The sequence below is a fragment of the Chiloscyllium punctatum genome, chromosome 13 (assembly GCF_047496795.1).
Source record: "Chiloscyllium punctatum isolate Juve2018m chromosome 13, sChiPun1.3, whole genome shotgun sequence".
Classification (NCBI taxonomy): domain Eukaryota; kingdom Metazoa; phylum Chordata; class Chondrichthyes; order Orectolobiformes; family Hemiscylliidae; genus Chiloscyllium; species Chiloscyllium punctatum.
Genome location: NC_092751.1, coordinates 90140217 through 90165850, shown reverse-complemented (window position 1 = coordinate 90165850; position 25634 = coordinate 90140217). Strand labels below are relative to the sequence as shown.

At 43.4% G+C, this 25634-nt stretch overlaps 1 protein-coding gene across 1 annotated transcript in view; it reads right to left on the bottom strand.

The window, feature by feature from the left end:
- Positions 1 to 25634, bottom strand: part of wdfy4 (WDFY family member 4) — a 312072-nt gene that overhangs the window by 263412 nt on the left and 23026 nt on the right. The window contains exons 8-11 of the mRNA XM_072583190.1: positions 21127 to 21316; positions 19451 to 19611; positions 10137 to 10589; positions 7927 to 8028 (exon numbers count right to left, since the gene is read on the bottom strand). Coding sequence (XP_072439291.1) covers positions 7927 to 8028; positions 10137 to 10589; positions 19451 to 19611; positions 21127 to 21316 — 906 coding nt within the window. The remainder of the gene's footprint in view (positions 1 to 7926; positions 8029 to 10136; positions 10590 to 19450; positions 19612 to 21126; positions 21317 to 25634) is intronic.

The following is a 25634-nucleotide window of genomic DNA, read 5'->3' as shown; positions in this document are numbered from 1 at the left end:
GGGGGACATGAGATAGTTTTAGCAAATAGGGCTATGGAGAATCTAAAGGGTTTTTATAAATACATTCAGGACAAAAGCATAACTAGGGAGGGAATAGGGCCTCTCATCGATTGCAAGGCAGCCTTTGTGTGGAGCCATAGGAGATGGGAGAAATACTAAACGTGTATTTTGCATCAGTGTTTACTGTGGAGAAGGATATGGAAGATATAGAACGTTGGGATATAGACGGTGCCATCTTGAAAAATGTCCATATTACTGAGGTGGTGGTGTTGGATGTCTTAAAGCACATAAAAGTAGATAAATCCCTGTGCCCTGACCAGGTGTACCTTGGAACTCTGTGGGAAGTGATTGCTGGACCCCTTGCTGAGATATTTGTATCATCAATAGTCACAGGTGAAGTGCTGGAAGACTGGAGGTTGGCTAACGTGGTGCCACTATTTAAGAAAGGTGGCAAGGAAAAGCCAGGGCACTGTAGACCAGGGAGCCTGACATCAGTTGTGGGCAAGTTGTTGGAGGGAGTCCTGAGGGACAGGATTTACATGCATTTGAAAAGGCAAGAACTGATTAAGGATAGTCAACACAGCTTTGTGAGAGGGAAATCATGTCTCACAAACTTGATTGAGTTTTTTGAAGAAGTAACAAAGATGATTAATGAGGGCAGAGTGGTGGACCTGATCTATAGGGACTTCAGTAAGGCGTTTCACAAGGTTCATCATGGTAAACTGGTTAGCAAGGTTAGATCTCATGGAAGACAGGGAGAACTAGCCATTTGGATACAGAACTGACTTGAAGGTAGAAGACAGTGGGTGGTAATGGAGGGCTGCTTTTCAGGCCTGTAACCAGTGGAGTGCCACAAGGATCGGTGCTGGGTCCACTGCTTTTCGTCATTTATATAAATGATTTGGATGTGAACATAGGAGGTATAGTTAGTAAGTTTGCAGAAACCAAAATCGGAGACTTAATGGACAGCGATGAAGGTTACCTCAGAGTACAACAGGATCTTGATCAAATGGGCCAATGTGCTGAAGAATGGCAGATGGATTTTAATTTAGATAAATGCGAGGTACTGCGTTTTAGAAAAACAAATCAGAGCAGGACTTATACACTTAATGGTAAGGTCCTGGGGAACAAAGAGATCTTGGAGTCAAGGTTCGCAGTTCCTTCAAAGTAGAGTCGCAGGTAGATAGGATAGTGAAGGAGGCATTTGGTATGCTTTCCTTTATTGGATAGAGCATTAAATATAGGATTTAGGAGGTCATATTGCAGCTATACAGGACATTGATCATAGAATCTCTACAGTGTGGAAGCAGGCCATTTGGCCCAACAAGTCCACACCAACCCTCCAAAGAGTAACCCACTCAGACCCATTTCCCCTACCCTATTACTCTACATTTTCCCTGACTAATGCACCTAACCTACACATCCCTGAACACTATGGGCAATTTAGCATAGCCAATTCACCTAAACTGTACATCTTTGGACTGTGTGAGGAAACCAGAGCACCCAGAGGAAACCCACGCAGACACGGGGAGAATGCCTGTGTGGATTTTGCACAGTCACTCAAGGCTGGAATTGAAACTGGGTCCCTGGTGACGTGAGGCAGCAGTGCTAACTACTGAGCATTGTGCTGCCATTGGTTAGGCCACTTTTGGAATAGTGTGTGCAAATCTGGTCTCCCGCCTATCGGAAGGATGTTGTGAAACTTGAAAGGGTTCAGAAAAGATTTACAAGGATGTTGCGAGGGTTGAAGGATTTGAGCTATGGGGAGACGTTGAATAGGCTGGGGCTGTTTTCCCTGGGGCATCGGAGGCTGAGAGATGACCTTATAGAGGTTTATAAAATCATGAGGGGCATGGATAGAGTAAATAGACAAGGTCTTTTCCCTGGGTGTTGGAGTCCAAACTAGGGGGTATAAGTTTAGGGTGGGAGGGAAAAAAATTAAAAGGGGCCCAAGGCCTCAACTCTTTCACACAGAGGGTGGTGAGTGTCTGGGATGAGCTGCCAGAGGAAGCGGTGGAGGCGAGTATAATTACAACATTTAAAAGGCATCTGGATGGGTATATGAATAGGAAGGGTTTAAGAGAGATATGGGTCAACTGCTAGTAAATGGGACTAGATTAGGTTGGGATATCTGGTCCGCATGGATGAGTTGAACCAAAGGGTCTGTTTACGTGCTGTACATCTCTATGACTCTATTTCCTGTGAGTGACATGTTTGGAGTGATATGGGCCAAGCGCAGGCAGGTGGGACTAGTTTAGTTTGGGAACATGGTCGGCATACAGTGGTTGAACTGAAGGGTCTGTTTCCGTGCTGTATGACTCTGACTCTATAAACCCCATGGTCAACTTCCATGGACCTGTATCCTCTGAGACATTGTGAATTTACACTGTTTGTGATCCTGACTAAATTCTGGGTTGTCATTCAGTGAGATACATCTATGGGTTGCTTGGGAACACAAATATTGAGCCACTCTTCTGGTTGATACAAATGCAGTTAAGTTCACGAAAAGAGGAAGATAAGAGAATTCGGTTATTCAAAATAACACAAACATGCAAATTGGGAGAATTAAGCTCTTCAAATTCACGTCTCCTCTGCCAGTCAATAAAATCATGATTGCTCTGTTCAGTGTTTCAAATTCCACATTGCCATCTACTCCCATCCTTCACCCTGCCAAACAAAAAGCTATCTACTGCCATCCTAAAAATATTTAATGACCGAGGCAGGCAGAGTTCCAAATTTCCCCAATGGTCAGAAAAAGAAAAGTCTCCCTCATCTGTCCATAAGTGAGTTCTGGACTGACCTACCTTATCAAGATGATTCATAACCCTTTAGGTATTTTCACTAGGTTTCAATCAGCCTGTTCAGAAATATTATGACACATGTCTGGAGCAGGCGGGGCTTGAACCCCGGGCCTTCTGGCTCAGGAGGTAGGGACACTACCACTATGCCGCAAAAAGCCCCCATTCAGAATCTTATATACTTTAAGTCACCCCTTAGACTATCAAATTCTAGTGAAAACAAGCCCAGTTTGTTTAACATTTGCTCAATGAACATCACACTCACTTCAGGTGTCAATTTAGTAAAAGTTGCCATTGTGTTCAAAGTGACTAAAGCTGAATACAGTATTTAAGATGTGGTCGCGTTGGTGCTGTATAACTTAAGCATGATAAACCCCATGGTCAACTTCCATGGACCTGTATCCTCTGAGACATTGTGAATTTACACTGTTTGTGATCCTGACTAAATTCTGGGTTGTTATTCAGTGAGATACATCTATGGGTTACTTGGGAACACAAATATTGAGCGGCACGGTGGCACAGTGGTTAGCACTGCTGCCTCACAGCGCTGGAGACCCGGGTTCAATTCCCGCCTCAGGTGACTGACTGTGTGGAGTTTGCACGTTCTCCCCCCGGTTTCCTCCCACAGTCCAAAGATGTGCTGACCAGGTGAATTGGCCATGCTAAATTGCCCCTAGTGTTAGGTAAGGGGTAGATGTAGATGTAGCGGTATGGGTGGGTTACGCTTCGGCGGTGTGGACTTGTTGGGCCGAAGGGCCTGTTTCCACACTGTAAGTAATCTAATCTAATATTCTTACTTTAATGTTTAGATCCTTTCATACTAAAGAATATCATTCCATTAGCTTTCCTAATTGTTGCTCCTGCACATTAACTTTTGTGCACGAAAACACCTCGATCACTTATGCCTTGGAATTCTGCAGTCATTCGCCATTGAAACAATCCGATTTTTTAAATTCTTCCTGCTAAAGTGAACAAGTTCTCATTTTCATATTATGCTGCACCTGCTGGCTTTTTGCCCATTCATTTACATCAGTCTGAAACGTCCTACATCCTCTTCATGACATAATGCCCCGCCTATCCTTCTGTCATTGGTGATGGTGCCTTCACTCCCCTCATCTAAGTCATTGACACAATTTGTAAAAAGTTGAGGCCACAGTACAGGCCCCTGCAGGATCTTATGTACCACATCATTCCAATCCGAAAAATACACATTTATGCATAAACTCGGTTTCCTGCCAGTCAGCCAATCGTCTCTCCAGAAACAAAAACAGAAATTGCTGGAAAAGCTCAGCAGGTGCTGCACATCATTTTCCACTTGGGGACTCTGCAGCCTTCTGAAATCACTATAGACTGAGCTTCTCCCATATCCTTACCTCACATACCAGACCTTGTTATCATGTGGAGAAAGTGAGGACCACAGATGCTGAAGATCAGAGTCAAAAAGTGTAGTGCTGGAAAAGCACAGCTGGTCAGGCAGCATCCATGGAGCAGGAGAGTCAATGTTTCAAGCATAAGCTTTTCATCAGGAATGAGGTGGTGACTCAAGGGTGCTGAGAGATAAGTGGGGGGTGGGGCTGGGGGCAAGGTAGCTGGGAATGCGATAGGTAGAGGGAGGTGGGGGGGGTGATGGCGGTAGGACAGAAAGGAGGGTGGAGTGGATACAGGGGGAGGAAGATGGACAGGTAGGACAATTCAAGATGGTGGTGCCGAGTTGGAAGTGTGGATCTGGGATGATGTGGGGGAGAGGAAATGAAGAAACTGGTGAAATCTACATTGATCCAACATCTTTGGGACACACGCACTAACCAACCCCACCACCCCGTGGACAAACACTAACTCCCGTCCAACTCCGCCAAGGATATGCAAGTCCTGGGCCTCCTCCACTGCCATACTCTAGCCACCCGATGCCTGGAGGAAGAACATCTCATCTTCCGCCTTGGGACCCTCCAACCACACGGGATCAATGTCGATTTCACCAGTTTCCTCATTTTCCCTCCCCCCACTTTATCCCAGATCCAACCTTCCAAGGGCACCGCCCTCTTGAACTATCCTACCTGTCCACCTTCCTTCCACCTATCACTCCACCCCCCCCCCTTTCTGACCTGTCACCAGCACTCCCACCTTCATCTACCTATTCCATTCCTAGCTATTTTCTTTCCAGCCCCACTCCCTTTCCATTTATCTCTCAGTCCCCTTGGGCCACCCCCTCATTCCTGATGAAGAGCTTATGCTCGAAATGTTGATTCTCCTGCTCCTCAGATGCTGTCTGGCCAGCTGTGCTTTTCTAGAACCACACTTGGACTTGTTATCACATAGTCTGCTCTTATATACAACCCAATGTTAGCCCCTAACAGCCCCCATTAGTAGCCATTCATTCTCCGAGCCTGATCGTTCTCAATCCTTCGTCCAACTGTTCTTCTCTCTTTGGACTCTATCTCTACCAACCATTTACTCCTTCCACTCTTCCCCCACCTTGCACTCTGCATCCAAAACAGCATTTTCCTGGCCACCATCAGTTCTGAGGAAGGGTCACTGGATCTGAAACATTAACTCTGATTTCTCTCCACCAATGCTACCAGGCATGTCGAGCTTTTGCCAGCAATTTCTGTTTGTGCTTCTGGTTTCCAGCATCCACAGTTCTTTCCGTTTTTAATCTTCTATCTAGACTAATTTGTCACCCTTGGATCATGTGCTCCTACTTTATAGATTAACCTTTTGTTGCCTGATGCCTTTTGGAAATCCAAGTATAGTACGTCAATGGGTTCCCGCTTATCCACAATACATGCCACTCATTCAAAGATCTGTTAAATGAGTTGAGTACCACAATTTATCTTTCACAAAACCACACCGATGGTTCCCGATTACCTTGGGTTTTTCCCAGTGACCAGCTGCAGACTCCTTAAATGATTGATTTTACTACCTTACTCACAACAGATGTCAAGCTAACTGGCCTATAGTTTCCTAATTTGGGGTCTCCCTCCCTTTTTGAGTAGAGGAATTATATTTGCTACTTTCCAGTCCAGTGGAACTTACCAGAATCTAGAGAATAACAGAAGATTAACACCTACATCTGCTCCCTCATTAGCCACCCCTTAAGACCCAAAGATGAAGTCCACTTGAATTGTCAGCCCCCAGCTTCTCAGGTCACTCAGTACCACTTCCCTGGAGACTGTAATTTCACCACATTTCTCGCCCCCTTTCACCTCCTGATTTACGGCCATTAGATCTATGCTTTTCACGAACCAGGAGCAAAATATTTGTTTGTTTCATCTGGTATTTCCTTATCTGCTATTAACCTTCCATTCTCACTCTCTAGCAAACAAATGCTCACTTTATTTACCCTTTTCCATATTAAATTCATATGAAAACTCTTGCTATCCATTTCAATGGAACAAATGGAGGTGGGGGGGGGGACAAAAAACAGGTTTTTGATGGCAAATGTGTTAGCGGTGAGAGATTGTAGATTTCAAAACATTAGAAAAAAAGGGTGGTAGACAAAATGAGGAGAAATTTCTGCAGCTGGAGCTATCAAGATCTGAAACATGTTACTCGAGAGGATAGAAGAAGCAGATTATAGAGGAACATTTCATAGATTATATAGCAAGAACAGAATATAGAATCCCTAAAGTGTGGAAACAGGCCTTTCGGCCCAACAAATCCACACCGACTCTCTGAAGATTATCCCACCCAAATCCATTCCCCATTACTCTACATTTCCCCTGTCTAATGCACCTAACCTACACATCTTTGGACTGTGGGAGGAAACTGGAGCACCTGGAGGAAACCCACACAGACACGGGGAAAATGTGCAAACTCCACACAGACAATTGTCAGAGGCTGGAATCGAACCTTGGTCCCTTGCGCTGCAAGGCAGCAGTGCTAACCACTGAGCCACCATGCCGCACTTGAAGACGCTTTGTTTGCTGGGCTATGGGTAAAAAGCTGGGATAGGAGAATAAAGCAGCACTTACGTAGCCCCTTTAAAACATTCCACCGTGTTTCAGAGGAGTGATTCACAAACAAGGTTTGACATCAAACAACCAAAGGTGATAGAGACAGGCAAGGTTCACAATGATAGGTTTTTATGGAACCTTTCAAAGGAAGTGAGAGATACAAAGATCAGGGGAGAGGTGGTAAAAACATCACAGCAATGTTATTGTTGCAGTGTTCCAGAAATCAGAGGGAAATGTTCTGGGAAACATGGGTTTAAATCCCATCATGGCAGATGAAGAATTTTTTATTCAATAAAAGTCTGAAATTAAAAGCTCATCAAATGGTGACCATGTAACCATTGATAATTGTTATATATTTTTTTAAAAACCATCCGGTTCAATTATGTCCTTTCGGGATCGAAATCCAACATCCTTACCTGGTCTGACCTACATGTGACTCCAGACCCACAGAAATATGGTTAGCTCTTAACTGCCCTAGCGATGGCAATTAGTGTTGGCCCAACCAACATGCCATGGAAGAGTAAAACAAAAGTCAGGAGTGTTATGGAGTACCTTCTAATTGTCCAAATGGATGCAGCTCTAACAACACTCAAGCAGCTGAATATCATCCAGGATAAAGCAGCCAAATTGATTGGCACCCTATCCGTCTCCTTCAACATTCACTCCCTTCAATGTACATGGCAGCAGTGTATACCGTCTACAAGATGCACTGCAGTAACTCATCCAGAGTCATTCACTAGCACTTTCTAAACTGTGATCTTTACCACACAAAAGGGCAACAGCAGCAGATGTGTGGGATCACCACCACCTTCCAAGTTCACCTCCAAACTACTAATCCAAATCACAAACCACTACATTGCCATTCCTGCATTGGCATTGGGACCAAAACAGGAACTCCCTTCCTAACAGCAGTGTGGGCGTCCCTACACCTTATGGACTGCTACAGTCCAAGGAGGTAGGTGACCATCACTTTCTCAAGGGCAGTTAGGGATGAGCAAGGGCATTGCGCCGCCGCCCACCACCACCAAGCCAGTAAACTGATTTTATCAGCCAGTCCATTTTATTAACTATTCTTTCATTGGATGTGCGTGCCACTGGCTGGGGGCCAATGCTCTACAGAAAGGGCAGCCATTCCAATATGGATCCCCAAGATGAAGAATGTCACATTGACGCACCAATGTTTTTCACAGAGCCTTGAAGCAGAACGGCCACAACTTGTAACATCAGGCACGAGACTTCCCTCTGGTGCTGCTGCTCACTGGACGGTGCCTTGTTTCCTGCAGGAAACACCAAGAACAACAAAATGACCAAATCCGAAGCCAACCCTTACACATTTATTGGAAATTAACAAAATCGTTATGATCCTGATTAATCCCAGGAATAGGTTTACTAATTTTGGTTGCATTATTCCTGGCACTGTGCTGATGTTTTGCCCAACCTTCCTATGCCTGTCATTAAATCCTTAACAGTGCTTTTCTAGTCAATGTTCCCCATCACGGATACCTTTATAACTAACAAATGAAAGCATTCAGAAGAGAATTTATGATAAGCGGTTTATTAATATTACTTTCAGAATCTGTATTTAATAGAGACAGGCGAGTGTTGGTCATTGTCATTGAGGGGTTTGCGATTTTTTCCAAAACAAAACAAAGGCCAGACAATCCTTCCAGAAGGGTGATTTAAATTGAAGATTTTATCAGGACAGGACCTGTGGCCCTCTGCAGAGTTAACAGAAAGAAGTTTTATCTGCCGTGTTTGTGATAGGTAGGGTAAACATGCAAGGAGAAGGTGAGGACTGCAGATTCTGGAGAGTCAGAGTCGAAATGTGTGGCGCTGGAAAAGCGCAGCAGGCCAGGTAGCATCCGAGGAGCAGAAGAATCGATGTCTCGGGCATAAGCCCCTCATCAGGGTAAACACACCTTCGTTTTCAGTTCAGAAAAATCTAGTTTTGAACAAGGTTTTCATTCAGTTCTAAACAGGTTAGAAGGAAGTTTAGTTTCTCTCCCAAAAGAGGTTATTTGGGGCAGCCCTAGAACCAGTTACCTCAGCAGAAGGGTTTAGATTGTGAAACGTCCAATCATGAGAGTTTAATCAGAAATCGGGGGGGGGGGGGGGGTGTTATTAGAACGGAGAACGAACATACAGATCACAAGCAGGTTCAACCCCTTGAGTAAGGTTTTGGTCCAAGAGTTTGTGAAAAAGTTCATGTCAGCAGAAAGGTCTCCACAGTCCATGGCAAAGACACTGTCAGGGCGCAGTTAAGTAGATTCAGGAGCTGCGTTAGGCATGAAAACGTTCTCAATCGGAGTCTCTGCAATGGAAGGTGGGTTAAAACTTTGCTTTGCCATGACTTTTGAATCTTGTTAACTGTCCTCTGTGTTGAGATAACTTTTTTAAAGCTTGTTCTTTTGTGTAATAAATGTATGTTTAAGGAAAATCTGCAGCCTCCTGTGACTATCCACCTCCGTGATTAACAAAAATAAAGTCTGATCTATCAAGTCAGATTTCATCCTGGGCTCAGGTTCGGCTATTAGTACCATCAGCTGGGATCATAAAGGAAGAGTGTGTTTCTGAATACCTAGCTGTGCCTGGAGATCATTCTAGAATCCCTACAGTGTAGAAGCAGGCCATTCTGCCCATTGAGTCCACACTAACTTTCCAAAGAGCATCTCACCCAAACCGACTCCCTACCCTATCCCTGGGACTATATATTGGCCATGGCTAATCCACCGAATCTGCACCTCTTTGGACTGTGGGAGGAGCCTGGAGCACCCAGAGGAAACGCACACAGATATGGGGAGAATGTGCAAACTCCACACAGACAGTCACCCGAAGGTGAAATCGAACCTGGGTCCCTGGCGTTGTGAGGCAGCAGTGCTAAACACTGAGCCACAATTCTTGAACTATCCTGAAATCTTGTCCATTCCAATCAACTAATTTTCTGATTCCTCAGGTAAAAAACGGTCAGGGTAAAATCAGCAAGACTGAAATCCTGGAATGGATCATTGGAAGGGAATGCACGACAGAGGGAGGACTGTAAATGCTACCATTTGGGTTTTCCAACAGTCAGTCTGCACTCACCAAGTTAGCTCTAGAACCAGTGGTACTCATGGGATCAGAGTGGGTCAAAACAGCACAATCCTTTCACTGCAACCCAATTAGTAATTCAAAGCAAATCAAGAAGAGAAATTAATGTTAATAACTGAGCTCAGATTCCACTCTGTGTTTTAGTTTGAAAATTAATCAGATGGAAAATCTGGCCTCATGAATGTTCTTCTTCCTGCTGATTATTACTGGAATGCAAGCAATCCAATGCACCTAGGCAGACTGATTTTCTAAATTGCTAACCCTGAAAACCGCGGTTCAAACATCTGAGAGTTGTTACCTGCTTTCCTCAGCATTTTTCCAGATCTCTGAAGCTGTGTCAGGAGCATTTCCAGGAGCCTGGTCTCTCTGAACACGATGGTGAGCAATGGGTCATGTTTAGCAATGTCCAGCACACACTCCAGTGCCAGCAGGGCACAGGCTGGAGAAAGGTTCTCTCGGATTATGGCCTGCACTCTTGAAAAGACTTCGTGGGGAATGTAAGACATGTCGATAACAACACACCGCAGCATCTGAAAATATTGAATCTGTACTGGCCGAGACTTGAGGTATATCACCTCAGTGAACTGAAAGAGTGTCTGTTGTGTCCATTCCAACAGGAAGAAGTTGGCTCTGTCCCAGCTCCAGATCTTTTTAATGCTGCTCAGGATCATTGACGAGATGCAGGAACTGGTGGTTTTTAGAAATACAAATTGCAAGACTTTGAAAGCCTGGACGTTTTTCACCATTGTATCTTGAAATAAAGAAAATGCGAGTCACTTGCAGCAAAGTGAGAGACAGAAAAGCAACAGTTGTCTAAAAGTTAATGTGCTACAAAAATAAATACATATGTAAAAATTTAGAAATAAAAATAGGGCAACCCATCCCAAATGGTCTAGTGACATTGAGTATCCACTCTCCCTTGAAAGTATTCTATTCTCACCAGTGAGAGGGACACAAGTAAAACACAGTCGAACTTTACTTAAGGATACATGTTTACGGAAGACAATGTTGAGCCTTGCATTATCATTTAATTGCCACATACATTGCACCTTATTATGAACTCTGAAGCCTTCTTCAAGCACAAATCAACAGATCGCCCAGCCTCCACAGTTCACAGCAAGACAATACACAAAGGGAACCGCCATCTTCAATGTGAAAATGTGTCAGTTACTAAGGTAGGGATGTGGCAGCACTTAATGAGCAAGGATCAAAGAGAAGTGACAGGAAATGGAGGTAGATCACAAGACATACAAAAGCCTGGACTAAAAAACGCAATAACCCTTACAATGCAAAAGTCAGAAGATCTTGCTTCCTGTTACTGAGGCATGGCAAAATGGATATTTTCAAATACAAATGATAAAAAGAACTAAAACCACCCATGATTCGGAGGTGCCAGTGTTGGACTGGGATGTACAAAGTTAAAAATCACACAACACCAGGTTATAGTCCAACAGGTTTATTTGGAAGCACTGGCTTTCGGAGCACTGCCTGATGAAGGAGCAGTGTTCCAGGCTTCCAAATAAACCTGTTGGACCTGGTGTTGTGATTTTTTAACTAAAAGCACCCAAAGTGGCCTGAGATATGGAGTGTAAAGAGTTGTTAGTGAATATGGAAATTAAATCAACTAAGATGGGAAATAATGCAAAATCACGATCACGAGGAGATGCAGCCTTGTTTGAAGTTTTGCCCTGCACATAACTAGCAATGACCATGTTTAAATAAAAGATGGTATTTGCCAACAACCAAGACTTTTGCAAACTTGATCGGTCCCACTACTCTTGGATCTGAGCAAAGCCGAACAACAAAACACACTGCTCCAGCTACTCAGTAAAATGTTTTTTTTATTTTGATTGTTCCTGCAGTTCCACTAATCTCTATCTCTCATTGATACACATCCAGAAGATCCCAGGTTCATTCCTTGCTCTGACCTGAACCAAAAGATCTTAAAAGGGACAACTTGGTGGGCGGCATGGTGGCACAGTGGTTAGCACTGCTACCTCACAGCGCCAGAGACCCGGGTTCAATTCCCGACTCAGGCAACTGACTGTGTGGAGTTTGCACGTTCTCCCCGTGTCTGCGTGGGTTTTCTCCGGGTGCTCCGGTTTCCTCCCACAGTCCAAAGATGTGCAGGTTAGGTGAATTGGTCCATGCTAAATTGCCCGTAGTGTTAGGTAAAGGGATAAATGTAGGGGAATGGGTGGGTTGCGCATTGGCGGGTCGGTGTGGACTTGTTGGGCCGAAGGTCCTGTTTCCACACTGTAAATAATCTAATCTAATCTAATCAAAACTGTAGTGGCATTATGATTAACAGTTACATCCCTAAACTAAGCAAGTCAATTGGCCAGAGTTCAGAGATCTGACCACTCTCCAGGAACCCTTGGCATTTTGAGGATGTTTTGCAGAGCATTGATTAAGATGAACCAGTAGATGTGGTGTACTTGGATTTTCCGAAGGCTTCCAATTAGGCCCACACCATAGGTTAGTGAGTTTTGAGAAGATTTGTAGCTCAGGTTGAGGTTCTGGATGCAAGTTTGCTCGCTAAGCTGGAAGTTTCATTTTCAGACATTTTGTCACCATACTAGGTAACATCATCAGTGAGCCTCCCGTGAAGCACTGGTGTTAGTGACCCACTTTCTATTAATGTGTTCAGGTTTCCTTGGGTTAGTCTGCAGACAAAATGCATATTGAAACCCTAGCCACTCTCCCCTTCATCAAAGATATCTTGGAAATGACTGCCAGACTATTTGGACCCCTTAACATCACGGTAGCCCACAAACTCACCAACACACTAAAACAGCGGCTAATGAACTTGAAAGACCCCATACAGACAACAAACAAAACAGATGTCATTTACAAAATACCTTACAAGAATTGTGACAAACACTACATTGGACTAACAGGCAGAAAACTAGTCACCAGGATACATGAACACCAACTAGCCACAAAAAGTCATGACCCACTCTCACTGGTATCCTTTCCTACAGATGAGTAAGGACATCAGTTCGACTGGGGCAATACATCCATCCGAGCACAAGCCAAACCGAGAAATACATGAGAATGGCATTCTAACCGGAACTCTGTCAACAAACACGTTGACTTGGATCCCATTTACCACCCTCTGAGAAAAAGAACAGGAATTGACATCACCACAGGAAGTGACATTGCTGAGCCAAGAAAACCTAAACACAAATAGAAAGTGGGGCACTAACCCCAGTGCTTCACCGGAGGCTCACTGATATTACCTAGTATGGTGATGAAACATCTAAAAATGAACCTTCCAGCTCAGCGAGCAATCTTACATCCACAAAGATTGGTAAATTAAATTAGAGGGGATGCAATTGGGGGGGGAAATGTCGTAAAGTCACATGGCACAGACTCTTCGGTCCAACCAGTCCACAATCCTAAACTAAACTAATCCTACCTGCTTACATTTGGGCCACATTCTTCCAAACATTTCTTATTCATGTACGTATCTAAATGTCTTTTAAATGTTGTAACTGTACAGACATTCACCACATCCTCTGGAAGTTCATTCCACACACAAACCACCCTTTGTAAAAAAAGTTGCCCCTCATGTCTTTTTAAATCTTTCTCCTTTCAGCTTAATAATATGCCCCCTAGTCTTCAAAAAAACACCACCCAAAGGGAAAAGACACCTACCATTTACCTTACCCATACCCTTTTTAACAGACCTCTAGAAGTTCAACTTCCTATATGCTCCAGTGAAAAAGGTCCCAGCCTATCCAGCCTCTCCTTATAGCTCTAACCCTCCACTCCTAGCAACATCCTGGTAAATCTGTTCTGAACCCTCTCCAGTTTAATAATATCCCCCCCCCCCCACCCCCAATACAGTGACAAAACTGGAACGAGAATTGGTTAACAGAAAAGCAGAATGCAAATATAAACACATTCATTCAGGGTGGCAGGCAGTTACTAGTCTGGAGCTACAAGTGTCAGTGCTCGGTTCACAACTGTTTGCAATCTGCAGCAATGATTTCTTTGCATGGAGCAATTATGATCATTCCAAATTTGCTGCTGACAGAACTGTCTGGGAATTGAGACATTGTGAGCAGGATACAAGGTGGCATGGCAGATAGAAAGCAATGTGGATAAACATGAAGTTCAAAGAAAACAGAAAGACAGACTATTTCTTAAATGGTGAGATGTTGGGAACTGCTGACACCCAAAGAGACCTGGATATCCTTGGTCGCCAGTCACTAAACGTTAGTAAGCAATTAGCAAGTTAAATTATATATTAACGTTCAATGTAAGGAGATTTGAGTACAGAAGTAAAGACACCTTGATGGAGCTGGAGCCTAGGCAAGACTGCACCTGAAGTATTGTGCATGGTTTTGGTTCCCATATTTATAATGTTACACAGAGGGAGTGCAATGCAGGTTTCCCAGATTAATCCCAGGATGAGGAGACCAAGTTTGAATTTCCTCGAATTTTTGAGGAAAGAATGAGATCCCAGATATTCATCTGCCATGGTGGGATTCGAACGCAGGTTGCTGGAACATTACTTGGGTCTCTGCGTTAACAGTCCATTGATAACACCATTCGGCCATCACCTCCCCACATAGATAGGATGTTCCCCGAGTGGTGAGTCTAAAATCAGAGGGTACACCTCAGGATGAGGGGCAGAATAAAGAGGAATCTCTTCACACAAAGGCTGGTGAATCTTTGCATTGCTCTACCCAGAAGGCTGGGGAAGTTCAATTATTATGTTCAGTCAATGCATTTCTGGAGACTAGTGACATCAAGGGATATGGAGATAGTCTGGGTAGGTGGCATTGAGGTAGATGATCAGTCATGATCAAAATGAATGGCTAGCCACCACAACGGGCTGAGTGGCCACCTCCTGAGAAAGTATAGTGAACTTCATGCTTATGCACATTACATTCTATCTGCCATGACATAGCCTATTCACTCAGCCTGCCTGATTGAAACAGATCTATGGCAAGCCAAAGATACTTTGAAACGATAGCCAAATAGACAGAGGTAGAATAATCTGGCTGTCATCGCAAAGGTAGCAAATGTGTAAAAGGAGCAACAGTTGGCATGGGTTTCTCTGACAATTCTGCCACAAACCTCCCAATAGCCTTCATTGCTCAGGACCCAGTAAGATCCCTCCCTGATTTCTGAATATCTGTTTTAAGCATTGAATGATAAGCGCATGCCCAACGTAAAAGAGGAAATAAGCTAGTCAGGAACAGACCTTGCAATCTCTTATGGAAAAACTTGTTTTTCTGCTTTTCATTGGGGAAATGTTTTTGAATGATAGCAATGTTAGTAAAAAAATTCTCAGTCCCCACCACCTCCCAGCCACAGAAAACCCAGGTTTTTCAAACCTATCACAAAATGACCACAGATAGCCAGACTCTATGACCACAAGTGGGATAGACTTTGAACCGTTCATCAATGCTACAGCAATAGCCCACCATACCATTACATGAAGATCTGGAAGATTCAGTCATAACATTCACCTCTTGTATTTTACAAAGAGATACCTGGGACACAGTTCGACATGAAAGCAGAAGTACAACCCAAGTACACAAGGTTAGGTAATTTCCAAAACGATTCAAGGCATGTTTTCTGTGGCTGGGAGGTGGTGGGGACTGAGAATTTTTTTACTAACATTGGGGAAATGTTTTTGAATGATAGCAATGAAAATCAGAAAAACAAGTTTTTCCACAAGAGGTTGCAAGGTCTATTCCTGACTAGCTTATTTCCTCTTTTACATTGGGGACGCGCTTATCATTCAATGCTTAAAACAGATGTTCAGAAATCAGGGAGGGATCTTACTGGGTCCTGTTCCAAAATACAGTGAAATGTGTTGTAGAGAATCGTCCTCTCCGGTAGCAATTAACAGGGATTATTGCTTGTTGAATGACTGACTAACATCACAACTCTGCTCACTAATATTCTGTTTCCTATTTCACCAAACATGCCAAATTATCTCCATGTAAAAAAATTCTCAACAAGAAAACCAGAATGGATTCATGGTAAATTTAGCTCACCCTTTGGTCCAAAGAATTCCATGTTGGACCACCAGGTACCAACATCTCATGACATGTTCCATGGGCACCCTACATTCATGGGCTTTGGCATTCAAGTGCCAGCCTCATGGCATAACTCTGAGCCACTGAAGAGGACATTTTGGTACTTCAATGCTGCAATAGCAACTGTCGTTGTAATGCTGGATAAAGGACACTGTGTGCACAGGGACATGCACCCATCTCAGAAACTGGAATCCCCACAGCCTTCACTGACTGTCATCATGCCTACCCACTCTGAGCCTAAATGGATTCTCACTGCATCCCTGCCTTGCGTTGCCTTTTTTCACTCTATCCCACCATCTAGAGATACGAGGTTTGAATACTTTCATCTTGCTTTGCCCATTTAGCACAGAAGTAAATCCAGGAAGTTCCTCGTGGTGGTCAGCAGGCCTCAGTCAAGTCAAAGGGCACAGCCTTTGGTCTGGGGGAAGAGTCCTATTACTGTTAAGCAAGGGCAGCCTCCAATACCAGTCCAGGGGTTTGACCATGGTCACTCAGCCAGTCGGCACAGTCACAGTCAGGATGATCTTCAGTTAAGGGGTGAGGAGCTGAATGTTGGGTTGCCCAACACCCAGGCAGACTGTTTCTGCCTGTTCTGGGTTCTGAAAAAAGAGTAAGGCAAGTATTATGGGAGATGAGAGTGGGTGGCAAAGCTTTTACCTTTGGTGCAAGTGGTGTCCTGAGCGAGTGAATAGGCAGCACAGAGGGCAGGTAGGTTTAGTGGTGTTAGGAGTTGGGCTGGATGACAGTGTTTGAGGGAAGATGTTGCTGGTCATAACGAGAGTGGTTGAGCCTTGTTGAGAGGTGAGTAAAGTCGCAGAGATGGAGCAAATAAGGTATTGGAAAGAACCCCGTGGCACTCAAATTGGCAGAGCAAAGAAGGACATTGACTTCCTCCAAGGTAGCTGAGACTGCACTGGCCTGGTGGCATCATTTGGCGCCAATGCCTCCATTTTGTATCCTGAGGGAAGAGGACACCCAGCCTGTGTACCATCCTGTCCAGCTGGACATCCATGTCCCTGCCTTCAAAGCAGGGCAACAATTTCCCCATCTACCATGTCGGAGGTAAACATCACAAAACCGTGCAGGGCACCTCTGGACTGAGAGTGCTTGCCCAGCTACACAATGGTCTTTCGAAGATGGCACCAGTGCAAGGAATGCTGGTTTATTCCAGTGAGTGGTCATTTGTTCTGGGTACTACACATGGCTAGATGGTGCTAGAATCAGGCAAGAGGGATGGCATAGGGACAGGCTGGATGGGTATAGTAAAATATGATGAAAAACTTGTTAAGCCTCGTGGCTAAAAGAAATCCTCCAAAAAAATACTCAATGCAACTTACATTTAGCCAAAAAAAAGAGAAGTAAGGTTCAGCCCCATGTTTCTAAACCATGGAGCGGATTGTAATTTGGGGAAAAAAGTGAGGGACAGAGAATGGGGATCTATAAACCAACAGGGTCAAAGCTGACAAACCATTGTTGCTCCTCCCAGCAGGTATTGGATTCCCAAGCCTCATAAAAGGATTCTGACAAGAATTCCACCTCAAAGCTGGCCAGAATTAGAACGGCATCACATATCAGTTCACCAATAAGGGTTCGCAGAAACAGAAAATGGCAAATTGAGTGTGAGCTGGGAGGAAAATACAATTAATAGTAGGGGCCTAGATTGTGCTGTAGAACAGAGAGATCTAGGCGTTCAGGTACATAATTCTCTGATATTTGTGTTACAGGTATACAGGGTGGTTCAGGTGCCACTTAGCATGCTTGCCTTCATTGCTCAGACTTCTGAGTCCAGGAGTTGGGACGTCATGTTGAGGTTGTACAAGATGTTGGTGAGGCCACTTTTGTGTCAAATTCTGGTCACCCTGTTATAGGAAGGATATTATTAAATTGGAGAGGGTTCAAAAAAAGATTTATCAGGATGTTGCTGGAAATGGAAAGTTAGAGTTATAAAGATAGGCTTAATAGGCTGGGATTTTTCTTCACTGGGGTGTCTTTTCCCTGTGGTGGGGGAGATCAAAACTAGGTGAGAGGAGGAAGATTTAAAAATAACATGAGGGACAACTTTTTTTTTAAGACACGGAGTGGTTAGTGTGTGGAATGAACTGCCAGAGGAAGTGGTTCAAGTGAGTACAGTTACAATGTTTAAAAGACATTTTTATATGCATAGGAATGGTTTGGAGGGTATGGGCCAAGCATAGGTAGGTGGGACTAGTTTGGTGTGGGAATATGGTCGGCATGGACTGGTTGGACCGTAGAGTCTGTTTCCGTGCTGTATGACTCTATTGCCAGTCACGATTGGAGTTGCACCTTGGGGCAAGGGTTTGCCAGCTTATCCTCATGAAACAAGGAAGGAGCAGGAGGGCTACTCCTGGCCCACAGGAATTCCACACAATCACTTTTCCCACAGCTGTCTTGGCTGCTTCTGCCCATCCCAAGACTGGCTTGTCGGGATTCGATCCTGGTAGATTAAGAAATTAAAATGCTTGGGCAAGGTCATGAGTGTAATTGGACTGTGACTTTAAGTTGCAAGTTAGGCTCTCAACGGCCTGCATTTGGAGTCCTGGCCAGTTTCAGTGTGGGTGGACACTGAATGATAACAGGTAGGAGCAGGCATCTTGTGTTGTGTGAATTTTGTCCAAGAGATTGGGTTCAAAACAGACTGGTCTAGGAGAAAGCAAACCGAAGAACCTCAAGCTTTGGTGTCTTTGTAACACTGTTCATTACATGTTGTGATTAAATACCACAATACAGGGTGATCAGAGATCATTCTGATGTTACATTATTGAAAGACAATTCCATAAACTCAACTGCACTAATTGGTCTACTCGCATGTTTTTCTACATGTTACTAACATTCATATAGCTAGACTGCACACTTCAGCCTATAACTGTTTTACCCTCTCCTCTCCTCCTTGCCTTAATCACGCCCACACTGTGCTATTTATGCCCACTGAAGAGCAGCTCACTGACATCACCGTAAAGTCACTCCACACCGTTATACAATAGGGTTTACACAAACTGTTGTGCCAGTGCAGATGACTTTAAACATTTCCAAGCCCTATTTAGACTGGGCAGAGGGGTTGAACATAAACCCCAATGACCAACACTGCCCCCCCCCCCACCCCCATCCCCCCACACCAAAATGCACCATGTTCTTTCAATCTCATTAATGGGGGCAAGCAAAGGAAGACCTAAATTCTCCAGTTTTGTTTTGTTGAAAAGGCAATTCCCTCACAAGCTGGTCACTAGCCTTTATGACGGGGACAACTTATTTGTTAACAGTTTGCACTTGGAAGAGTTTACATTTCTCTCATCAGTCACATTTTGCATTATTATTCACTGGCAGCTCAGAGTGGTTACATCCTTCCCCATACAGAATGCAGACCTTTATTAGAAAGCTGGAGTCTCCACAAGTTATTACTGATATAGATAGAACGCAATTGAACTTCTAAAGAGCATCTAGCGGAAACAGTGCATAGAGAGCAGCGGAATTACAAATTAAATATTAGGGTCATAAAAGTGGAGTTATTTGGCAAAAGTACAGAGAGATTTACCTGACTCTGACAGCTGCTGAAACTTAAAGTTTGGGAACTGAGAACCTGCAATACAAGGTGTGACCTTCAATTGTTTCTGACCATAGATGGTGAGGGAACTCAAAAAAGCTACGAGTTCTTCCATGGATTTTTCTTCTTGTTTCTCCAGTTCCTTATCGCACCTAATGAGGGAGTAAAGTTCAAATCAGAATTGATCATCTTGAAACAAAATACAAAGATCTAATCGGCTGGTGAGAGATTTTTATTGGGGTTTTGAATACAAACAAACAGAGGGAGCTACTACAGTTGCAAAACACCTTTTCTCTCTATTCCTTTGTCTGAAACCCCTCAGTAAGTTTGACCATTGAAAACTCTACAGAAGGCATGATTGACACAAATGGAGAGTTCTTAATTATGAGTCTGAAAGTACATTGCTGTCTCTAGAAAAAGAGAATTCAGTTAGCCTAACTGATCCAAAGTGAAACTCAAAACTAATACAATGTATTTGATAAGTCACTTCCACCACAGACTGGCTTTTTAACGATCTGTATCTCAGAATTTAACTGTTAGTTGGCTAAAGTTCTTTTCAGATAACTCTCCGTAGAGTTTTAATTATTTTAAAGGTTTGGATGGAGGGGCGTGAAAATTTCACATGAAGGGCAATTTAATGATACTGTGGCTTTAAGAAGTGTATTTTGTTCATTTTTTTTTAAGGAGAGGTTCTAAGGTAGAAATGATGAACAGTCTAACAGAGCCAATACAGTAAACAGCTGTTGAAGCTTTGGATTTTTTTCAAAAAGTTGGAACAATAGAAGCAGCCTGAATGGGTGGATCAAGGTCTCACAGAACCAAGAGTTTTAGGTTTCAGTTTATAGCAGCAGCAGGGTTAGAAGCTGCAGTAAATCTCTCCTAACTGCTACACTCTCTGAATTTTTCTTGATGCTTTTTCCCTCCCGGGCTGCTGGAGTTGCATGCAAGACAATCTGTTTTCTGAACTTGTCTTTTGCCAAGGGTGTGTTTATAGAATGGAACAATTGATTAGTAATAGTTACTATATCTATTATTCTGTTATGATTTCCAATTCAGTTGAGTTATTCCAATTCCTTCTTTCTTTTGTTGTATTTTAACTATAAATGAATAAATAAAGTGTGTGTTGTTTTAAATCCAGTAGTTTGACCAATCGAATTGCATCTGGAACACAATGCCTTACGTTCACCTTTAAAACAAGAAAAAGTTAGAGTCTAAAATAGAAGTTGCTGGAAAAGCTCAGCAGATCTGGCAGCACCTGTGAAGAGAAATCGCTGAGGAGCTTACACATTGACTTTGATTTCTCTGCTGAGTTTTTCCAACAATTTCTGTTTTTGTTTCTGATTTGTAGCGTCTGCAGTTCTTTCAGTTTTTTTTTAAAGTTAGGGTCTAGATTATCTTAATATTTTGAGGGGGTTTGGTCTGGTCCACAACACAACTGAATAGTTTTGTGCCTGGTTGAGGAAGCTTTATTTTTGCAATGCACTAGTGTTTATAATGGTTACCTTGAGCAGTATGGCTGACTTGTTTTGGATGCAGAGTCATATTCAGCCATATAACTGGCAGGATCACTGCCCTTTTAAACTTAAATCTTGTTGAGGTCAGCACAGAAATGTGAATCAGCTCACCCCTCCCAAGTTGGTCATCATAGATTGGGTAGATATACTTACCCAAGGAGCAGGTTGGTTAATAGTTGATAACCATCAGCACTTTCAAAATCAGCGAATAAATCTGGAGAAACTTGATAAGAGTCTTCCACAAAGCAAAGCACATGGACTGCTGCTTGAGCTGCCTCGTACACCGATGACTTGTCTGCCATTGCAGACAAATTCTGAATGCACTTCTTTATACATTCACTGTCTGTATAAAATACAAATCTATTAGCTTTTCATGCCACATGTAACACATAGAAGTTATACATCAGCAAAGGATGCAATGTTTAATTCACTAACGATTCTTTGGAAAGTGAGGACTGCAGATGCGAGAGATCAGAGTCGAAAAGTGTGGCACTGGAAAAACACAGCAGGTCAGGCAGCATCCGAGGAGCAGGAGAGTCGATGTTTCAGGCATAAGACCTTCATCAGGATGATTCATCACTGGACTATTGATCCACAGACCCAACTGATATTTTGGGCACCTGGATTCAAATCCCAGCCTGGCAAAGGATGGATTTCGAATTCAATAAAAATCTGGAATTGAGAAACTGTCAGTTGTCGGAAAATCCCACCTGGTTCTCTAATGTCCTTTAGAGAAGGAAATGGCCATCCTTACCTGGTGTGGCCTACTTAGGACTCCAGACCCACAGCAAGGTGGTTGACTCTTAACTGCCTCTGGGCAATTAGGGATGGGCAGCAAATGCTGGCCTAACAACGATGCTTTTATCCCAGGAATTATTTTTTTAAAAACTGATACCACCCATCCAGTTGTTCACTTGACAACAATCCACTGGTTGGTTTGCACCAAGATATCTCACCTTTAACATTTAACTTATTTGTAACAACTTGTACACGAATTACCCATCAAACCCACAGCAGAAAATTAAGTTTGGCTTGGCGTACCCTTTTCACGAAACAGCAATTATCAGTGATTGACTGCCAATCTCTCCAGTCCAGAAAACTAACATTTTATGGTATCAAGTCTCCTTTCTACAAGTGGTGAATCGTTATTGGAGAGTTTAAAAATGTCACATATGTTTTTGCCATCTTACTTTACTGTCTTTTAATCCACTCTCTCCCTTTATTTCTCTCTTTGTACTAGATTTGACATTGAATTCTCTCACTCAAATTCACCCTCACCAATGACTCCTTTTCTTTATTTCTCACTTGCTCAATCACAAAACACAGCACCAGGTTAGAGTCCAACAGGTTTATTTGAAATCACAAGTTTTCAAAGCGTTAGCCCTTCACCTAACGAAGGAGCTCCGAAAGTCTGTGATTTGAGATAAACCTGTTGGACTATAACCTGGTGTCGTATGAATTCTGACTTTGTCCATCCCAGTCCAACACCAGCACCTCCACATCCTTAAATCACACGAGTCAACAGGATTGCTAGAACAAAGCTGGGGGCCTCAGATAAAAGGCAATCATTTGTAATTCTGACAGAACATTTAGAAGAAACATCATTGTGCAAAGAGCACTTAAAATACGGAACTCGCTCCCATGAGAGGTATCGAAGCAAAATTCACAGATGCACTTAAGATGAAGCTCAGCAAATGTAAGCAGGGTGGGAGCAAACACTATGCTGACAGAGTTAGGAGGAGAAAGGTGGGAGGTGGTTCATGTGGAGTATAACCCCTGACACGGATGCATTTGGCTGAAGGGCTTCTCTTGGCTGCACGCTCGATATAATTCAACAGACATTCTCAACTCTGAATATGCTTGATGTATAATGGTATTAGGACTAGACAGGAGAAACGCAGGAAGAATGTTCTTGATGACCAAGGAGTCCAGAACCAGGGATACAGGATAAGCCATTAGACGTGAGGAGAAAGTTCTTGCCTCAATGTTGAAGCTGTGGAATTCTCTGCACAGAAAGTGGATGAGGACGAAACATTGGATGCTTTCAAGAAGGTTCCAGATATTAATCTGAGGGCTAAAGGGATCAAAGGGGACGGGGACCAAAGCAGGAACTTGGTACAGATTGGATGATCAGCCATGAATAGTGGAGTAGACTCAAAGGGCTGAATGGCCTCCTCCTATTCCTTTTTTCTCTGTATCCATAGAAAAAGAGTCAGAGGCTGGTGGTGATCTGCTGTTCGATAATTGACATCAAAGCTAAGTCCCATGAGAGGTGCAGGCATGGGGAGAGGATTGGCCCAGTGACATTGTGTTTGACAGACAGATACCTACATACAGCAAAGATTTACAACTGTTTCACTCTTTAACTATAGTTCAACACAAGGAGCAGTTTCACCTTTCTCTCTTGGATCCTTCACTTATCCAGAATCCAACACTCTCACTGGGGACAAACCCCAACTCTTTCTAAAACTTCTTTTAAAAGATGAAACCACAAACACGTCACTTGGTCACTAATTATATTAACCTATTACACACACTGCCCACCAAGTTCATGAATAACAAAAGGGAAAGATGGAGGAGATTAAATTAAAATGGTGTTGGAGGGGGGAACCCCACCTTTTTTTTTAGCTCTGTAACATTGCATTTTTATGTTTCAGTGAGAGAAATCTTGTTAAAACTGATCTACTAATCCAAATTGCAGTCTGGGATCTGACATATTGAGTAACAATATCAGTTAAGATCATCATTTTCAGATATACAATCACTGGAGGTTTTCAGACTGGGATTGATAGATTTTTGTTAGTGAAGATATCAGAGTTTATGGAAAGGGACTGGCAAAAAGAAATAAAATCCAGGTCAACCATGGCCAATGAGACTGGTAAAGCAGACACTAAACAGCTGAGTGACTGGTTAGAGTGGAATGAACTGCCAGAGGAAGGGCAGCGCGGTGGTTCAGTGGTTAGCACCGCTGCCTCACAGCACCAGGGACCCAGATTAGATTCCAGCCTTAAGAAACTGTCTGCGTGGAGCTTGCTCAGTTTCCCCATGTCTGTGTGGGTTTCCTCCAGGTGCTCTGGTCTCCTCCCACAGTCCAAAGATGTGCAGGTTAAGTGGATTGGTTATGCTAAATTGCCTGGAGCGTCCAGAAATGTGCAGGTCAGGTAGTTAGCCATGGGATATGCAGGGTTACAGAGACTGGGTTGAGGGTTGAGTCTGGGTGAGATGTTGTTCGGAGGGTCAGTGAGACTTGATGGGCTGAATGGCCTGTTTCCACACTTTAGGGGTTCTTTTAAGTGGTGGATGTGGGTACAGTTACAACATTTAAAAAACATTTGGATAAGTTCATGAATAGGAAAGGTTTGGAGGGATATGGGCCAAGTGCAGGCAGGTGGGACTAGTTTAGTTTGGGATTATGCTCGGCATGGACTGGTTGGACCGAAGGGTCTGTTTCTGTGCTGTGTGGTTGCTTGCCTTTTTGAACCAGATATGAATCTCGCATGGACCAGAACATCCCAAGCACTGATCCCAGCTACTAAAGCAGCTTCTTCCAATGCTACAAAAGGCTGGAGATACAGACCATAAATTTGCCATTTAATCCCTGTGCACCGATCCAGAATCTAGAAATCTCACACACGCATAGCATTGTGTTTCATCAGTTTTTTTGTGTATTTTATATTTTTTTGATTTGCCCCAGAGCTACCTAGGCATGATACTGGTTTCTAAATCAGAAACTAGTTTATAGAGCGCTGTTTTCACATTGCCCTGAAAGTACAAAATGTTCTGCTCCATGCTTCCAGGAGTTTCTCAGATCACTTTAGGTCTGAGTCAACTTAAGCTTCACCAATCAAGCAGAGTGTGTCTGACTAAGAAACACGGGTGCCTTTAGAGGTCAAAGTATTTTTTTTTCCTTAGGAACCGCCAATTCACCCAAGTCACTCAAATTTAAATTAACAAATTACACGCTCTCTTCACCCGAAGTAATGAAACTATAACAAAAGGGAAGGGCAGGGAATGGAGGAAAGGTTAAGTTGCAGGTGGACCTCAGCTTATTATTTTTCCTGTAAAGTCACCACCATATCATGCTGCTTATTCAAAGAACAATTCACAAACATGGCCCACCACGGGCAGAGGAACAATAACAAAGAGGGGAGTGTAAAGAAAGATGGGAGGAGGGGAACCTAAATTAAAATGGAGTGGGAAGGGGACAAACCCACCCCTCATATCTTGTAATCGATTATTCATAGATGTTATTACATATCTGTGGAGGAGATTGGACTTGAACTCAGGCCACCTAGCTCAGAGAAAGGGCCAACACCAGATATTTTCCGATCAACGTGCTCAGAATCTTTACTACCCAGCTACAGGGTCGTTGGAACAGGCTCCGCTGAACATCACCTGCTATCGATTAACATCCTGCTCTACTCTACGGTTTCAGGTGACACAGTAGTAGTGTCCCTGCCTCTCAGCCAAGAGGCTGGGGTTTAACTCCCATCTGATCTATCACTGAACAGGTTGACTGAAAATCTCCTGCTTTATCCCTAAAGGGACCTGCATCTCCAACTATCATAACAATCCAAGCCAACACTCCATGGATGAGGATTCAAATCTCATCACAGTAGCTGGTGGACAGTAAATTCAAATAGTAAATATAGAATAGAGTC